The sequence below is a fragment of the Dryobates pubescens genome, chromosome 17 (assembly GCF_014839835.1).
Source record: "Dryobates pubescens isolate bDryPub1 chromosome 17, bDryPub1.pri, whole genome shotgun sequence".
Lineage (NCBI taxonomy): Eukaryota > Metazoa > Chordata > Aves > Piciformes > Picidae > Dryobates > Dryobates pubescens.
In genome coordinates, this window is record NC_071628.1 from 24,319,982 (window position 1) to 24,333,449 (window position 13,468).

At 52.9% G+C, this 13,468-nt stretch overlaps 1 protein-coding gene across 1 annotated transcript in view; it reads left to right on the forward strand.

Moving 5' to 3' along the window:
• The window catches only part of MYO9A (myosin IXA), a 221,133-nt gene that overhangs the window by 135,232 nt on the left and 72,433 nt on the right, over positions 1-13,468 (forward strand). The window contains exon 13 of the mRNA XM_054169279.1: positions 3,827-4,022. Within this exon, the coding sequence (XP_054025254.1) occupies positions 3,827-4,022 (196 nt within the window). The remainder of the gene's footprint in view (positions 1-3,826; positions 4,023-13,468) is intronic.

A 13,468-nucleotide genomic window follows, 5' to 3' on the forward strand; every position in this document is an offset into this window, starting at 1 on the left:
GCCTTCTTGGCCCCCAGGGCACATTGCTGTCCCATGCAGAGCTTGCTGCCCCCCCAGCACTCCCAAGTCCTTCTCCACAGGGCTGCCCTCCAGCAGATCCCCTCCCAGCCTGTGCTGCTGCAGTTTATTCTTCCTGCCCAGGTGCAGCACTCTGCACTCATCCTTGTTGAACCTCCTTGGGTTCCCCTCTGCCCAGCTCTCAGTCTGTCCAAGTCTCTGAATGGCCTCACAGCCTTCAGGTGTTTCAGCCAAGCCTCCCAGTTTGGGATCATCAGCAAACTTGCTGAGCAGACTCTGTCTGTCTGTCTGTCCCCTCATCAATGTCACTGATGAAGATGAATTCTTTTCCTTGTGCATCCAACGGTAATTTAATTTTACCTTCAATCCTTGCAGTCAGGGTCTAGGCTAAAGGTGCCCTTTCAGCAGGGAGCAAATGGAATGATGCAGACAACTCAGTTACTCTTTTGGTAGGGCACAGGCTCTGCTCAGCTGCAGCCTGGGATAGGACAAGGGGCAATGGATAGAAACTGTAGCACAGGAGGTTCCATCTCAACATGAGAAGGATCTTCCTCATGTGGGGGTCATAGAGCATTGACTGCCCAGAGAGGTTGTGAAGTCTCGTTCTGTGGAGACTTTCCAGAGCCAGCTGGCTGTGTTCCTGTGTGACCTGTGCTGGGTTCTCTGCTCCTGCCCTGGCAGGGGGGTTGGAGTCCATGATCTTCGGAGGTCCCTTCCAACCCCTAACCTCCTGTGAGCCTTGGATCCTGTGATCTCTTGAGGTCCCTCCAACTTCTAATGTACTCTGATACTGTGATTTTAGTCTGGAGAAGAGGAGGCTCCAGGGAGACCTGATAGCAGCCTGCCAGTACCTGAAGGAGGCTACAAGAAGGCTGGAGAGAGACTGTTTGCAAAGGCTGCAGGGACAGCACCAGGGGCAATGGCTTCAAGCTAGAGAAGTGCAGATTTTGTTATCAGGAAGAAGTTCTTCACTATGAAGGTGGAGGAACACTGGAAGAGGTTGCCCAGGGAGGTGGCTGAGGCTCCTTCCCTGGAGATATTCAAGATGAGGCTCGACAGGGCTCTGGGCAGCCTGATCTAGTTGGGGATGTCCCTGCTGACTGCAGGGAGGTCGAACTGGATGAGCTTTGGAAGTCCCTTCTGACCTGGACCATTCCATGACTTTATGATTTCCAAGTTGGACCCAATTGTCATTCATGGCAGTGATGAAGAGAAGCAGCTCTGGTAGGGGGGGAGTGTGAGGAAGGAGCTGGGGCTTCACACCTGCAAGCCTGTGATTGTAAGTGCAAGTGACCAGCTCCAGCAGCAGCTGGGAGATGCTGTGGGTAGGAAAAAAATATTTTCTGGACATAAAAAAGCAAATATGGGGGCAAGAAACAAAAGGCAGAAGCAGAATTCTGTGATTTGATGGTTGTGCTGTCCCAGGAGCAGCCTGGCAGATCTTGCCCAGCATCGCTTGCATAGAATCAGAATGGTTTGGGTTGTAAGGGACCTTAGAGATCATCTAGTTCCAAGCCCTCTGCCGTGGGCAGGGACACCTCCCACTAGACCAAGTCCACAGTATCATAGTATGGGAGGGGTTGGAAGGGACCTCTGGAGATCATTGGGTCCAACCCCCCTGCCAAATCAGGGTTACCTAGAGAAGATCACCCAGGAACACATCCAAGTGGGTTTTGGATGTCTCCAGAGGTGGAGACTCCACCTGGGCAGCCTGTCCCAGTGCTCCACCACCATCAGTGCAAAGTTCCTTCTCATGTTGTGGTGGTGAGAGAAGGTTCAGTTCTCCCTCCCCCACAAAGAAACCACGGCTGGCTCAGTCAGAGAGGCGGAGATGAATTGAAGCTGTATTTACAAGCAGGATGAAATGCGGTGCATGTGTACACAATATACAATGTTTACAGTATATATACAGGAATGCCCAGCAAAGAAAGTGATACAGAACAAAGCTCCCTCCTCTGGCCAGAGGAGGGTTCCCCCCTGCTGTAGCCCCTCTCTCCCTCCTACCTCCCTTTTTTCCCAAAAGAGCTAGAGGAGGAGATTCTGTTAGGCTCAAAGCGCGTGGAAGAGGTAGCTTTTCCCTTAGCTCTTATTCGAGGTCAGCTCCGGCTAGTTGCTCAGACAGGCTGAACAGAACAGAACTGAGAAAGATTCAAACGGAACTAAAACTTAAAGCTGCATTCTACCAATCTACCAATGGAATTCGTTTAGAGTATCGCTGTGTTCATTGTCTTCACCAAAGCATTCAGCCAGAGTGTTCCAGCACCTGTCTCTCAAAGGCACAGCCCGAAACGGTCACACATGTTTAGATGGAACTTCCTATTACAGAATGGATTGGGTTGGAAGGGACCTCCAAAGCTCATCCAGTCCAAACCCCCTGCACTCAGCAGGGACATCCTCCACTAGATCAGGCTGCCCAGAGCCCTGTCCAGCCTCACCTTGACTAGCTCCAGGGCTGGGGCCTCAACCACCTCCCTGGGCAACCTGCTGCAGTGTTCCAGCAGCCTCCTGCTGCAGAACTTGTTCCTCACATCCAATCTCAATCTGCTCTGCTCTCATTTCAAACCATTGCCCCTGGTCCTGTCCCTGCAGGCCTTTGGGAACAGTCCCTCTGCAGCCTGCTTGTAGCCCCCTTCAAGTACTGAAAGACTGCTCTAAGATCCCCCCAGAGCCTTCTCTTTCCCAGGCTGAACACCCCCAGCTCTCTCAGTCTGTCCCCATAACAGAGCTGCTCCAACCCCCTGACCCTAAGTTGAGTGCTGGGAGAACCCAAATTCATGACCTGAAGCAGGTTGTGTGGGAGCTGTTGAGGCCCAGAGTGAGCTGAGGGTACTCATTTGTGGGCTCCTTCCTGTACTGAGGGCTCCAGAGCTGTCCTGAGTTTGTGCCCACCGCAGGCTGCCCCACGACTCATCCAGCCTGGGTCCTTTCAAAGGTCTCTGAAATGCAGTCTGCATGCTTGGAGGTGGCAGTTGATTTTGGTACCTTTCACTGGGGATGGTTTTCATAGTCATAGAATAGTTTGGGTTGGAGGGGACCTCAGAGATCATCCAGTGCCAACCCCCTGCCATGGGCAGGGACACCTCCCACCAGCCCAGGTTGCTCAAGGCCTCATCCAGCTTGGCCCTGAACACCTCCAGGCATGGGACATCCACAGCCTCCCTGGGCAACCTGTGCCAGAGTCTCCCCACCTCACTGCAAAGAATTTGTTCCTCATCTCCAGTCTCAGTCTCCCATATCCCAGCTCAAAGCCATTGTCCTGCATCCTGTCTCTCCCAGCCCTTGTCAAAAATCCCTCCCCAGCTCTCTAATAGTCCCCTTCAGGTACTGGAAGGCTGCTCTAAGGTCTCCCTGGGGCCTTCTCTTCTCCAGGTAGGTTTGAAGTCAGTAATTTAGAGGCTGAGATCCTTGTTAGCAGTTCAGCAGGAGCTCTGGTGCCAAGTGTGACGACTCTTGGGACTGGTTGCTGTCAGGGGCTTTGACTTCTCTCAACTGCATCTCTGTCTGGTAGGAAGAAGGTGCAAGCTCCTGAAATACTCCTCCTGACTGGACAGAGAATCACAGTTCAGAGATTCCTGGAATGGGTTGGGTTGGAAGGGATCTCAGAGATCATCCAGTTCCAACCCCCTGCCATGGGCAGGGACACCTCCCTCCAGCACAGGCTGCTCAAGGCCTCATCCAGCCTGGCCCTGAACACCTCCAGGGAGGGGGCAGCTGCAGCCTTCCTGGGCAGGCTGTTGCAGTGTCTCCAGCCCAGCCTGCCTGTGGTGAATGTCTGTCCTGCTGATGTTCCTCTGCCCGCTCCTGGCAGGATTTCCGCGAGAAGAACACGGACCACATGCGGCCGGACATCGTGGCGCTGCTGCGCAGCAGCAGGAGCGCCTTCATCTGCGGCATGATCGGCATCGACCCCGTGGCTGTCTTCCGCTGGGCTGTCCTGAGGGCCTTCTTCAGGGCAGGGGTGGCCTTCAGGGAGGCTGGGAAGAGATACCTGGAGAAGAAAAGCGGTAGGTGTGCTCCCCTCCCACTGCCTCCTTCCCACCATCAGTTTAGGTCTGTAATGGTGCTACACAGACTAATGAGGTGGTGGTAATTATAGAGCCATCCAATCAGCCAGGTTGGAAAAGACCTCAGAGCTCATCAAGTCCAACCTATGACCTAATACCTAACACCTCCTGACAACTAAACTGTGGCTCCAAGTGCCACATCTAGTTGCCTCTTGAACACTTCCAGGGATGGGGACTCCACCACCTCCCTGGGCAGCACATCCCAATGGCCAATTCCTCTTGCTGGGAAGAACTTTCTCCTCACCTCCAGCCTAAACCTCCCCTGGCACAGCTTTCTGACCCAAACAAAAGCTCTGCACGAAGGTCTCCTGCCAGCAGCACCAACAGGTCCACTAGAAGTGTGGTTCAAGAAAGCCTGCATGGAAGCCAGCAGCAGAACTTTGGTTTCTTTGATCATGGGACAACTTTTACTGCACCTGACCTGCTGGGTCCTGATGGGGTGCAATTATCTAGGAGGGGCAAGAGAGTCCTAGCACTAGAGTTGGCAGGGCTCATTAGGAGGGCTTTAAACTAGGTCTGAAGGGGGTGGGTGAGGATATCGGTCCCTCTGCAGAGGAAAGAGTAGGGCACAAGGTAGGGTCAGTCGAGAGGTGGGGAGCCCAGCTGCAGTGCAGGTACACCAATGCAGGCAGCCTGGGCAATAAGCAAGAGGAGCTGGAGGTCCTAATCCACCAGGGTGACTATGATGTAGTCACCATCTCAGAAACATGGTGGGACAACAGGCACAATTGGAGTGCTACACTGGGGGGCTACAGGCTCCGTAGGAGGGACAGGCGAGGGAGGAGAGGAGGAGGGGTGGCTTTGTATATTAGGGAGACACTTTCTGCCACAGAGCTTGAGGTGGAAGATGAGGGAATTGAGAGCCTGTGGGTTAAAATCAGAGGGCAGCCCAACAAATCTGACATCCTGGTTGGAGTCTGTTACAGACCACCCAACCAGGAGGAGGAGGCTGATGAATTATTCTATAAACAACTGGAGGCTGTCTCAAGATCATCAGATCTTGTCCTTGTGGGGGACTTCAACCTGCCAGATACCTGCTGGGAACTTGATTCAGCAGAGAGAGGGCAGTCCAGAAGATTCCTGGAGCCAATAGAGGATTGCTTCCTGAAGCAGCTATTAAGTGAGCCTACCAGGGGACAGGCTCTGCTTGACTTGCTGCTCTCCAATAGGGAAGGGCTGGTGGGAGATGTGACCGTGGGAGGCTGCCCAGGGTGCAGTGACCACGAGATAGTGAAGTTTTCAATCTGCAGGGAGATAGGGAGGAGCACCAACAGAACCTTCACCTTGGACTGCAGGAGGGCAAACTTCAGCCTCTTTAAGAAACTTATTTGTAAAGTTCCCTGGGTACCAACCCTCAGGAACCGAGGGGTCCAGGAGGGTTGGAGCTGCTTCAAACAGGAGCTCTTGAAGGCACAGGAACTGGCAGTGCCCATGTGCCGAAAGATGAGCCCAGGGGAAGGCTCTGGGCCTGGGTGAGCAAGCAGCTCCTGGAGGATTGAAGGGGAAAAAGAGGCTGTGTCACCTTTGGGAGGAGGGGAAGGCTTCTCCAGGTGTGTTCAAGGAAGTGGTTAGATTATGTAGGAATAAAATTAGAGAGGCAAAGGCCCAGCTGGAACTGAAACTGAACACCTCTGTGAGAGACAATGAAAAGCATCTTTACAAGTATATTAACACTAAAAAGAAGGGCAAGAAGAACCTGCACTCCTTACTGGAGCTGGAGGGGAACACGGTGACTGATGACGAGGCAAAGGCTGAGGTCCTGAACGCCTTCTTTGCCTCGATGTTTAACAGCAAGGCAGGAGTCCAGGATGAGTGGCCTCCTGAGCTGGGCAGTGGGGTCAGGAAGCAGTGTGATGCCCTGGAAATCCATGAGGAATTAGTTTGGGACCTGCTGAGCCACTTGGACACTCACAAGTCCATGGGGCCGGATGGGATCCATCCCAGGGTGCTGAGAGAGCTGGCAGATGAGCTGCCAAGCCACTCTCCATCATTTTCCTCCAGCCCTGGCTCACTGGAGAGGTCCCAGGTGACTGAAACTGGCCAAGGTGGTCCCCATCCACAAGAAGGGTTGGATGGAGGAACCTGGAAACTCCAGGCCTGGCAGCCTGACCTCAGTGCCAGGGAAAGTGATGGAGCAGATTATCCTGGGGGCAATAACTGCACCTGAAGGATGGCCAAGGGCTCAGGCCCAGCCAGCAGGGATTTAGGAAGGGCAGGTCCTGCCTCTCCAACCTGATCTCCTTCTATGCCCAGGTGACTGCCTGGTGGATGTGGGGCAGGCTGTGGATGTGGTCTGCCTGGACTTCAGCAAGGTCTTTGACACCATCCCCCACAGCAAACTGCTGTCTAAGCTGTCAGCTCATGGCTTGGACAGCAGCACTCTGAGCTGGGTGAGGAACTGGCTGGAGGCTGAGCCCAGAGAGTGGTGGTGAATGGTGCCACAGCCAGCTGGCAGCCAGGCACCAGTGGTGTGCCCCAGGGATCAGTGCTGGGCCCCATGCTCTTTAACATCTTCATTGATGATCTGGATGAGGGGGTTGAGTCAGTCATCAGCAAGTTTGCAGATGACACCAAGTTGGGAGCAGATGTTGGTCAGTTAGAGGGCAGAAGGGCTCTGCAGAGGGACCTCGACCGACTGGACAGATGGGCAGAGGCCAACAGGATGGCATTCAACAAGTCCAAGTGCCAGGGGCTGCACTTTGGCCACAGCAACTCCAGGCAGAGCTCCAGGCTGGGGGCAGAGTGGCTGAGAGCTGCCAAACAGAGAGGGACCTGGGGGTGCTGATTGACAGCTGCCTAAACATGAGCCAGCAGTGTGCCCAGGTGGCCAAGAGGGCCAATGGCATCCTGGCCTGCATCAGGAATAGTGTGGCCAGCAGGAGCAGGGAGGTCATTGTGCCTCTGGACTCTGCACTGGTTAGGCCACACCTTGAGTCCTGTGTCCAGTTCTGGGCTCCTCAGTTTAGGAAGGACATTGAGAGACTTGAAGGTGTCCAGAGAAGGGCAAGGAGGCTGGGGAGAGGCCTTGAGCACAGCCCTGTGAGGAGAGGCTGAGGGAGCTGGGGTTGTTTAGCCTGGAGAAGAGTAGGCTCAGGGGTGACCACACTGCCCTCTACAACTACCTGAAAGGAGGTTGTAGCCAGGAAGGGGTTGGTCTCTTATCCCAGGCAAGCAGCCCCAGAACAAGAGGACACAGTCTCAAGCTGTGCCAGGGGAGGTTTAGGCTCGAGGTGAGGAGAAAGTTCTTCACCGAGCGAGTCGTTCGTCATTGGGATGTGCTGCCCAGGGAGGTGGTGGAGTCGCCGTCCCTGGAGGTGTTCAAGGGGGGATTGGATGTGGCACTGGGTGCCATGGGCTAGTCCTGGGGTCTGTGGAGACAGGTTGGACTCGATGAGCTTTGAGGTCTTCCAACCTTGGCGGTACTGTGAGACTGTGATACTGTGTGAAGAAAGAATCCTTGCTATGCTGCCACTGGCCATGGGGACTCAGGAGATCCTCTGGCACAGCTTGAGTCTGTGTCCTCTTGTTCTGGTGCTGCTTGCCCAGGAGAAGAGACCAACCCCCACCTGGCTACAACCTCCCTTCAGAGAGTTGTAGAGGGCAATGAGGTCTCCCCTGAGCCTCCTCTTCTGCAGGTTAAGCAAGCCCAGCTCCCTCAGCCTCTCCTGCCAGGGCTGTGCTCCAGACCTCTCCCCAGCCTCCTTGCCCTTCTCTGGACACCTTCAAGTCTCTCAGTGGCCTTCTGAAACTGAGGAGCCCAGAGCTGGCCACAGGACTCCAGGGGTGGCCTAAGCAGTGCTGAGCCCAGGGCACAATGACCTCCCTGCTGCTGCTGGCCACACTCTGCCTGCTGCAGGCCAGGATGCCCTTGGCCTTCTTGGCCCCCTGGGCACACTGCTGGCTCATGTTCAGCCAGATGTCAAATTGATTAAAACCTCTTTAGAACAGCAAATTAGATTGACCCTTAAAGATGTGTTTGGGTTTTGGCACCTGGTATGAAAGGATTTTCACCTCACTGCTGCTTGGAGTTTTCCTTTTCGTAGGATTCATGCAGAGGAACATCTGAATGATCCAAACACAGACATAGCATCATGGGATGGGTTGGGTTGGAAGGGACATTAAAGACCATCCAGTCCCAACCACCCCAGCATGGGCCGGGACACCTCCCACCAGCCCAGGTTGCTCAAGGCCTCATCCAGCCTGGCCTGGAACACCAGGGGTTATCCATAACCTCTCTGGGAAACCTCTTCCAGTGTCTCCCCACCCTCAGCACAAAGAATTTTTCCTGATCTCCAGTCTCAACCTGCCCTGTTCCATGTGGGGAGACCTGGAACAGGTTGCCCAGGAAGGCTGTGGCTGTCTCCTCCCTGGAGGTGTTCAAGGCCAGGCTGGATGAGGCCCTGAGCAGCCTGGGCTGGTGCAATGTCTTCATTGGAACTGGATAACTTTTAAGGTCCCTTCCAAGCCAAACCATTCCATGATTCTAAGGGAATTATTCACCAAGTTAGACAAATTATTTTTATTCTTTTTTGCCATAGCTTTTTGAGCTGTTGGCTCCATCTGCAAACCAACAAAAAAAGGCTTTCATCCTTCTCTCTAATTTCTTAAGCTGTTCACCCTTGAAGCTGCAAGAGGTTGTGCCTCTTGTCTAGCCCAACTCATTGCTTTGCAGTCACCCTGAGCTGCCTCCTGCTGAGCTCGGGGGCATTGAATGAAAGGAAAGGGATGGTGCAGCCTCATGCTGGGGCAGGCACTGTGCTTTGAGACCATTACTCTGCATCATGCAATGTGGGGACGACAAGTAGCAGCTATTGGTATTCATCTCTGGGCACAGGAGGGCTTGAAATTCGTGCTGAAATTAGAGCCTCAGCAGGGAAAAACATCAGCTGGGTTCAAATGGAGCACAGAGCTGCACCATGAACTCTTCTTAGTCAGAGAGGTGTGCATCGAGGAGAGCCAGGGACAAGGAATTAGGGACGGGAACCATGCGAGCAGAAAGAGTAATTGTCCTGTTCAGAGTTGAGTAACAACAGCCCAAGGAGGCAAAAATCAGCTCTCGGCTCATGAACTCCTCCTGAACTGCTTGGCCTAAGAGCAAAGATTTCTCTCTAGCCTGGGTCTCTCTGGCACATGGCCACAGCATTAATGGACAGCAGCATTTTGTAGCACTGAGAGGTGGATGGCAAAAGCCATTTGGGAGAAATGACACTCAAAGGAGCTGGCTTCCAACAGCCCTGTTTGCATTTTCCTAGCGTGGCCTTTTCATCTTCCTTGCAAGCCAGGCTGCACTCCAGCCAAGCCAGGCTGCACTCCAGCCAGCTGCTGGAGGAGACACTAAAAATGCTTTGGCTCAGGATCTGAGCGGTGATTTCAAGCCCATCAGTTGTGCCTGCTCTTCAGTCCCGAGTTTGTGGCCATAACTTGTTTCTGTCTCTATGTTGATCTAAAATAGAGCCCAGGAGAGCTTGAGGCAATTCTATACCTGGGTTCTCCCATCACCTTTCCTTTCCATACCAACACTAACCAGTGGCTGAACTTCTCGACCTTTCCTCATGTGCCTTGCTGCTCTGCTATCTATCTGGTGTCCTTTAGCCTGCTTGCAAATGGCTTTGTGCTTTGTAACCTCTGGGTTCGAGACCCAGAAAACAACCCCAAAAACCCCCTTAGAAATCTGGATACAGTTTGGCTTCAACGTCCCAACCAGCCCTCAGGTAATTCATACCCTGAGTTTCTGTGCTCACTTTCAGCTTGCCCTGGGGAAAAGGCACAAGGAAGCCACCATTATATGGAGTCATAGAATGGGTTGGGTAGGAAGGGACCTTCAAGCTCATCCAGTTCCAACCCCCTCCCACCAGCCCAGGCTGCACAAAGCCTCATCCAACCCGGCCCTGAACACCCCCAGGCAGGGGGCATCCAGAACCCCCCTGGGCAATCTGCTCCAGTGTCTCCCCACCCTCACACCCAAGAATTTTCTCCCTATCCCCAATCTCCCCTCCTCCAGCCCAAGGCCATTGTCCCTTGGAGCCCTTTCAGGTCCTGGAAGGACACTCCAAGGTCTCCCTGAAGCCCTCTCCTCTCCACACTGACCAGCCCCAGCTCCCCCAGAGGCAGAACTGGTGGGAGGAGGCTACCTGCACCTAATTCCCATACTGAGGGTTGCCTTATCCCTTGGGAAAGCTTCGCCTGCAAGTGGTGGTGGAGCTGGGACCACTCGTGGTCAGCTGCCTTTGCCCTCTTTGGAGTGGTAGCCACCATCTCCTGGCATGACTTCTGCCCAGGTAGAGCTTAGCAAAGTGAGAGCCATAGCAGTATTTCCATCTTGCTTTAGCTGCTGAGGCCTCATCCAGAATGGAGTGGCCATCCCATGTCCAGTTGTCCTCCAAAATCACACCCATCTTGCCAGAGCACCACAAAGCAGATGCCTGTGGAATCACTCCCCTATCCCCACAGACAGCAGCAGGCCACTGTGTGCTAAATTTAGTTCATTTATTCACCCAAACCTTTCACCAAAGTCATTTTTATTTGTCTCAACCAAACCTTGCTGGCTTCATAGAGTCACAGAACTGTCAGAGTTGGAAGGGATCTCAAGGCTCAGCCAGCTCCAACCCCCCTGCCATGGGCAGGGACACTTCACACCACAGCAGGTTGCTCACAGCCACCTCCAGCCTGGCTGCAAACACCTCCAGGCAGGAGGCTTCCACCACCTCCCTGGGCAACCTGTGCCAGGCTCTCACCACCCTCCTGGGGAACAACTTCTTCCTCACATCCAATCTGAATCTCCCCACTTCTAGTTTCTTTCCATCCCCCCCCAGTTCTATCCCTCCCTGACACCTCAAAAGTCCCTCCCCGGCTTGCTTGGAGCCCCCTTCAGATCCTGGAAGGCCACAAGTAGCTCTGCTTAGAGCCTTCTCTTCTCTGGACTGAACAAACTCTCAGTCTGTCTCTCCAGCAGAGCAGCTCCAGCCCTCTGCTCCTCCTCGTGGCCGTTCTCTGGACACACTCCAGAGACTTCTTTCTTGTAATTAACTTGATTTGATCTCCTCCCCCCATGGCCAGGAAGCTTTTAATGAGATCCTGGTGAATTAGCTGGGAAGAGCTTCGCCTCTCCACCCACCCAGGTGTGATGAGTCCCTGTATCATTTTTACTGAAGGCTGCCACATCCTTGCTTTCTGAGCTCCTCTGCTGCTGCCACCACCCACCAGGGAGGTGTCCTTAAGAAGCAGGAAAAGTCCAGAAGCATGCATTTATTTATTTAAGGCTCTTTGCTCCCTTTTTGCCTAACCCCAACTCTCTCCCCCTTGCTTTCCCCTGAGTCATTCCTTCAGCACCCAGCAGGGGATCTGAATGAAAGATCTCCTTCAGCTTCTGCAGGAGCAGCTCTTCCCATTTCTGCTCTGCTTTATTTTCACATCATCCCTGGAGTAATCTTCTCCAGGCCAGCAGTGCCAGCCAGATCACAGGAGCACAGGCTCACAGGATGTTAGGGCTGGAAGGGACCACAGGAGATCATCGAGTCCAACCCTGCTGCCAGAGCAGGACCATAGAAGCTATCACAGGTCACACAGGAACACATCCAGATGGGGCTTGAAAGTCTCCAGATGATTCCATAAGGATAATCAGCAGTTTTTCCTGCTGGCTTTGGGGACTCTCCTTTATTTTTGTGCTCCAAAGACTCTGGCAGTGAAGCTTTTAGTGACCACAGAATTGTCCTCCTGAAGCCAGAGGTGAAGAGCAGCAAAGTACTGTCACCAGGATTTTCCCTGGGGCCACTGAAGGTGTCCAACTATCAGCTAAGTCCATGATTCATCCAAGGAGAGGGTTGGAAAGGAAGAGTTTTACCCGAGGACCCTCAGGTGAAATGTGCCAGGATTAAGGAGCTGCAATTAGCTGAAGGGTGGCCTTCAATTATTACTATTTTATTAGTATGATTATTATTGAGCTTATCAGGGAGGACTGGGATGGTTCAAAAAGACCTAATTTGACCCAGAGCTGTTACTGAACTTTAATTAACTTTCTCAAGCTTTTTAGGGCAGAAATTTGGCTGATTGGTGGGTTTGGGGGTTTGTCTTTGCTGTATCACTGATCTGAATTTATGATGTAGAAAACCGAACCCAACCCTAACTCTTTGTTGATTTGTGCTCTTTGTGTAAACCAGGCTGTGGAGACTCCCACCTTGCTCATCTTGGTTTTGCTGGACACAAATCATTGAGTCACAGAATCATAGAAACATTGTGGTTGGAAGAGACCTTTCAGATCATCAAGTCCAACCCTTAACCCAACCCTGCCAGGGCACCGCTAACCCATGGCTGTCAGCACCACATCTCCACAGCTTTGAAATCCCTCCAGGGATGGAGACTCCACCACTGGCCTGGGCAGCCTGGGCTTGACAACCCTTTTGGGGAAGAAATATGTTCCTTATGTCCAACCTAAAACTCCCCTGGTGCAACTTGAGGCCATTTCCTCTTGTCCTGTCACTTGTTTCTTGGGAGAAGAAACCGACTCCCACCTCCCTCCAACCTCCTTTCATGCATTTGTCAAAAGCAAGAAGGTCACGGTCCCCATGCCTACCTTATGCTCCTGTGAGGGCTGAATGCCCCAAATCTTCACTCAGATGAAGGATTTGTGGTCCTGGGGCTATGCCCTCCCCTGCTGGACTCTGCATTTGCATTTGCCAGCAAGGGCTGCTGCTTGGCTTGGTGCCAGTTATGTCTGATATCCATTACACCACTCTCTCAAAACCATCCTCTTGAATTCCAGAGATTGCTTCTTGAAGCCAGGCACCAAAAAATGAGCCCCTTGAGAAGAGTCCAACCACCTCCACCCTGTACTTGCCAACTAATGGTCTTTGAGGTCCCCCTGAGGAGCATGGAGCAGTGTAAATGTGAGGAAGGTGCCTCTTGGCCGTGCTCCTCAGGAAGGTTCTGGTGATTCACCAGGCTGCTATGAAAGGCTTCCCTGGGTGGAACTCCTCAGTGACCTCAGCACAGCTCCACAGGATCATGGTGTGTCCCATGACCTGGCCACCTAACCCATGATGGAGACATCACTTTGCATGGTGCCTCCTGGGGAACCTCTCCCCTGCCCTGGAGCTGGAGCTGGGCCAACCAAAGAGTCTTGGCCACGCAAGGATGATTCCTCCCAACTTGTGACCACAAACTCATCCTGCCTGGCTCCAGGCTCTGGCCCTTGCCCTTGAGGAGCACAAAGCCTTTCTTTAATACAAACCATTTCTACTCTTCCTTTTTCAGTTCCCAGTTTCTGGTTTTCCTTTTTCAATTCCCAATTCCTATTTTATCTTCTTTAGTTGCCAGTTCCTTATTTCACTTCTTTAATTCTCAATTCTTATTTTTTCCTTTAAAAAAAAAAATCCAGTCCCTATTTCTCC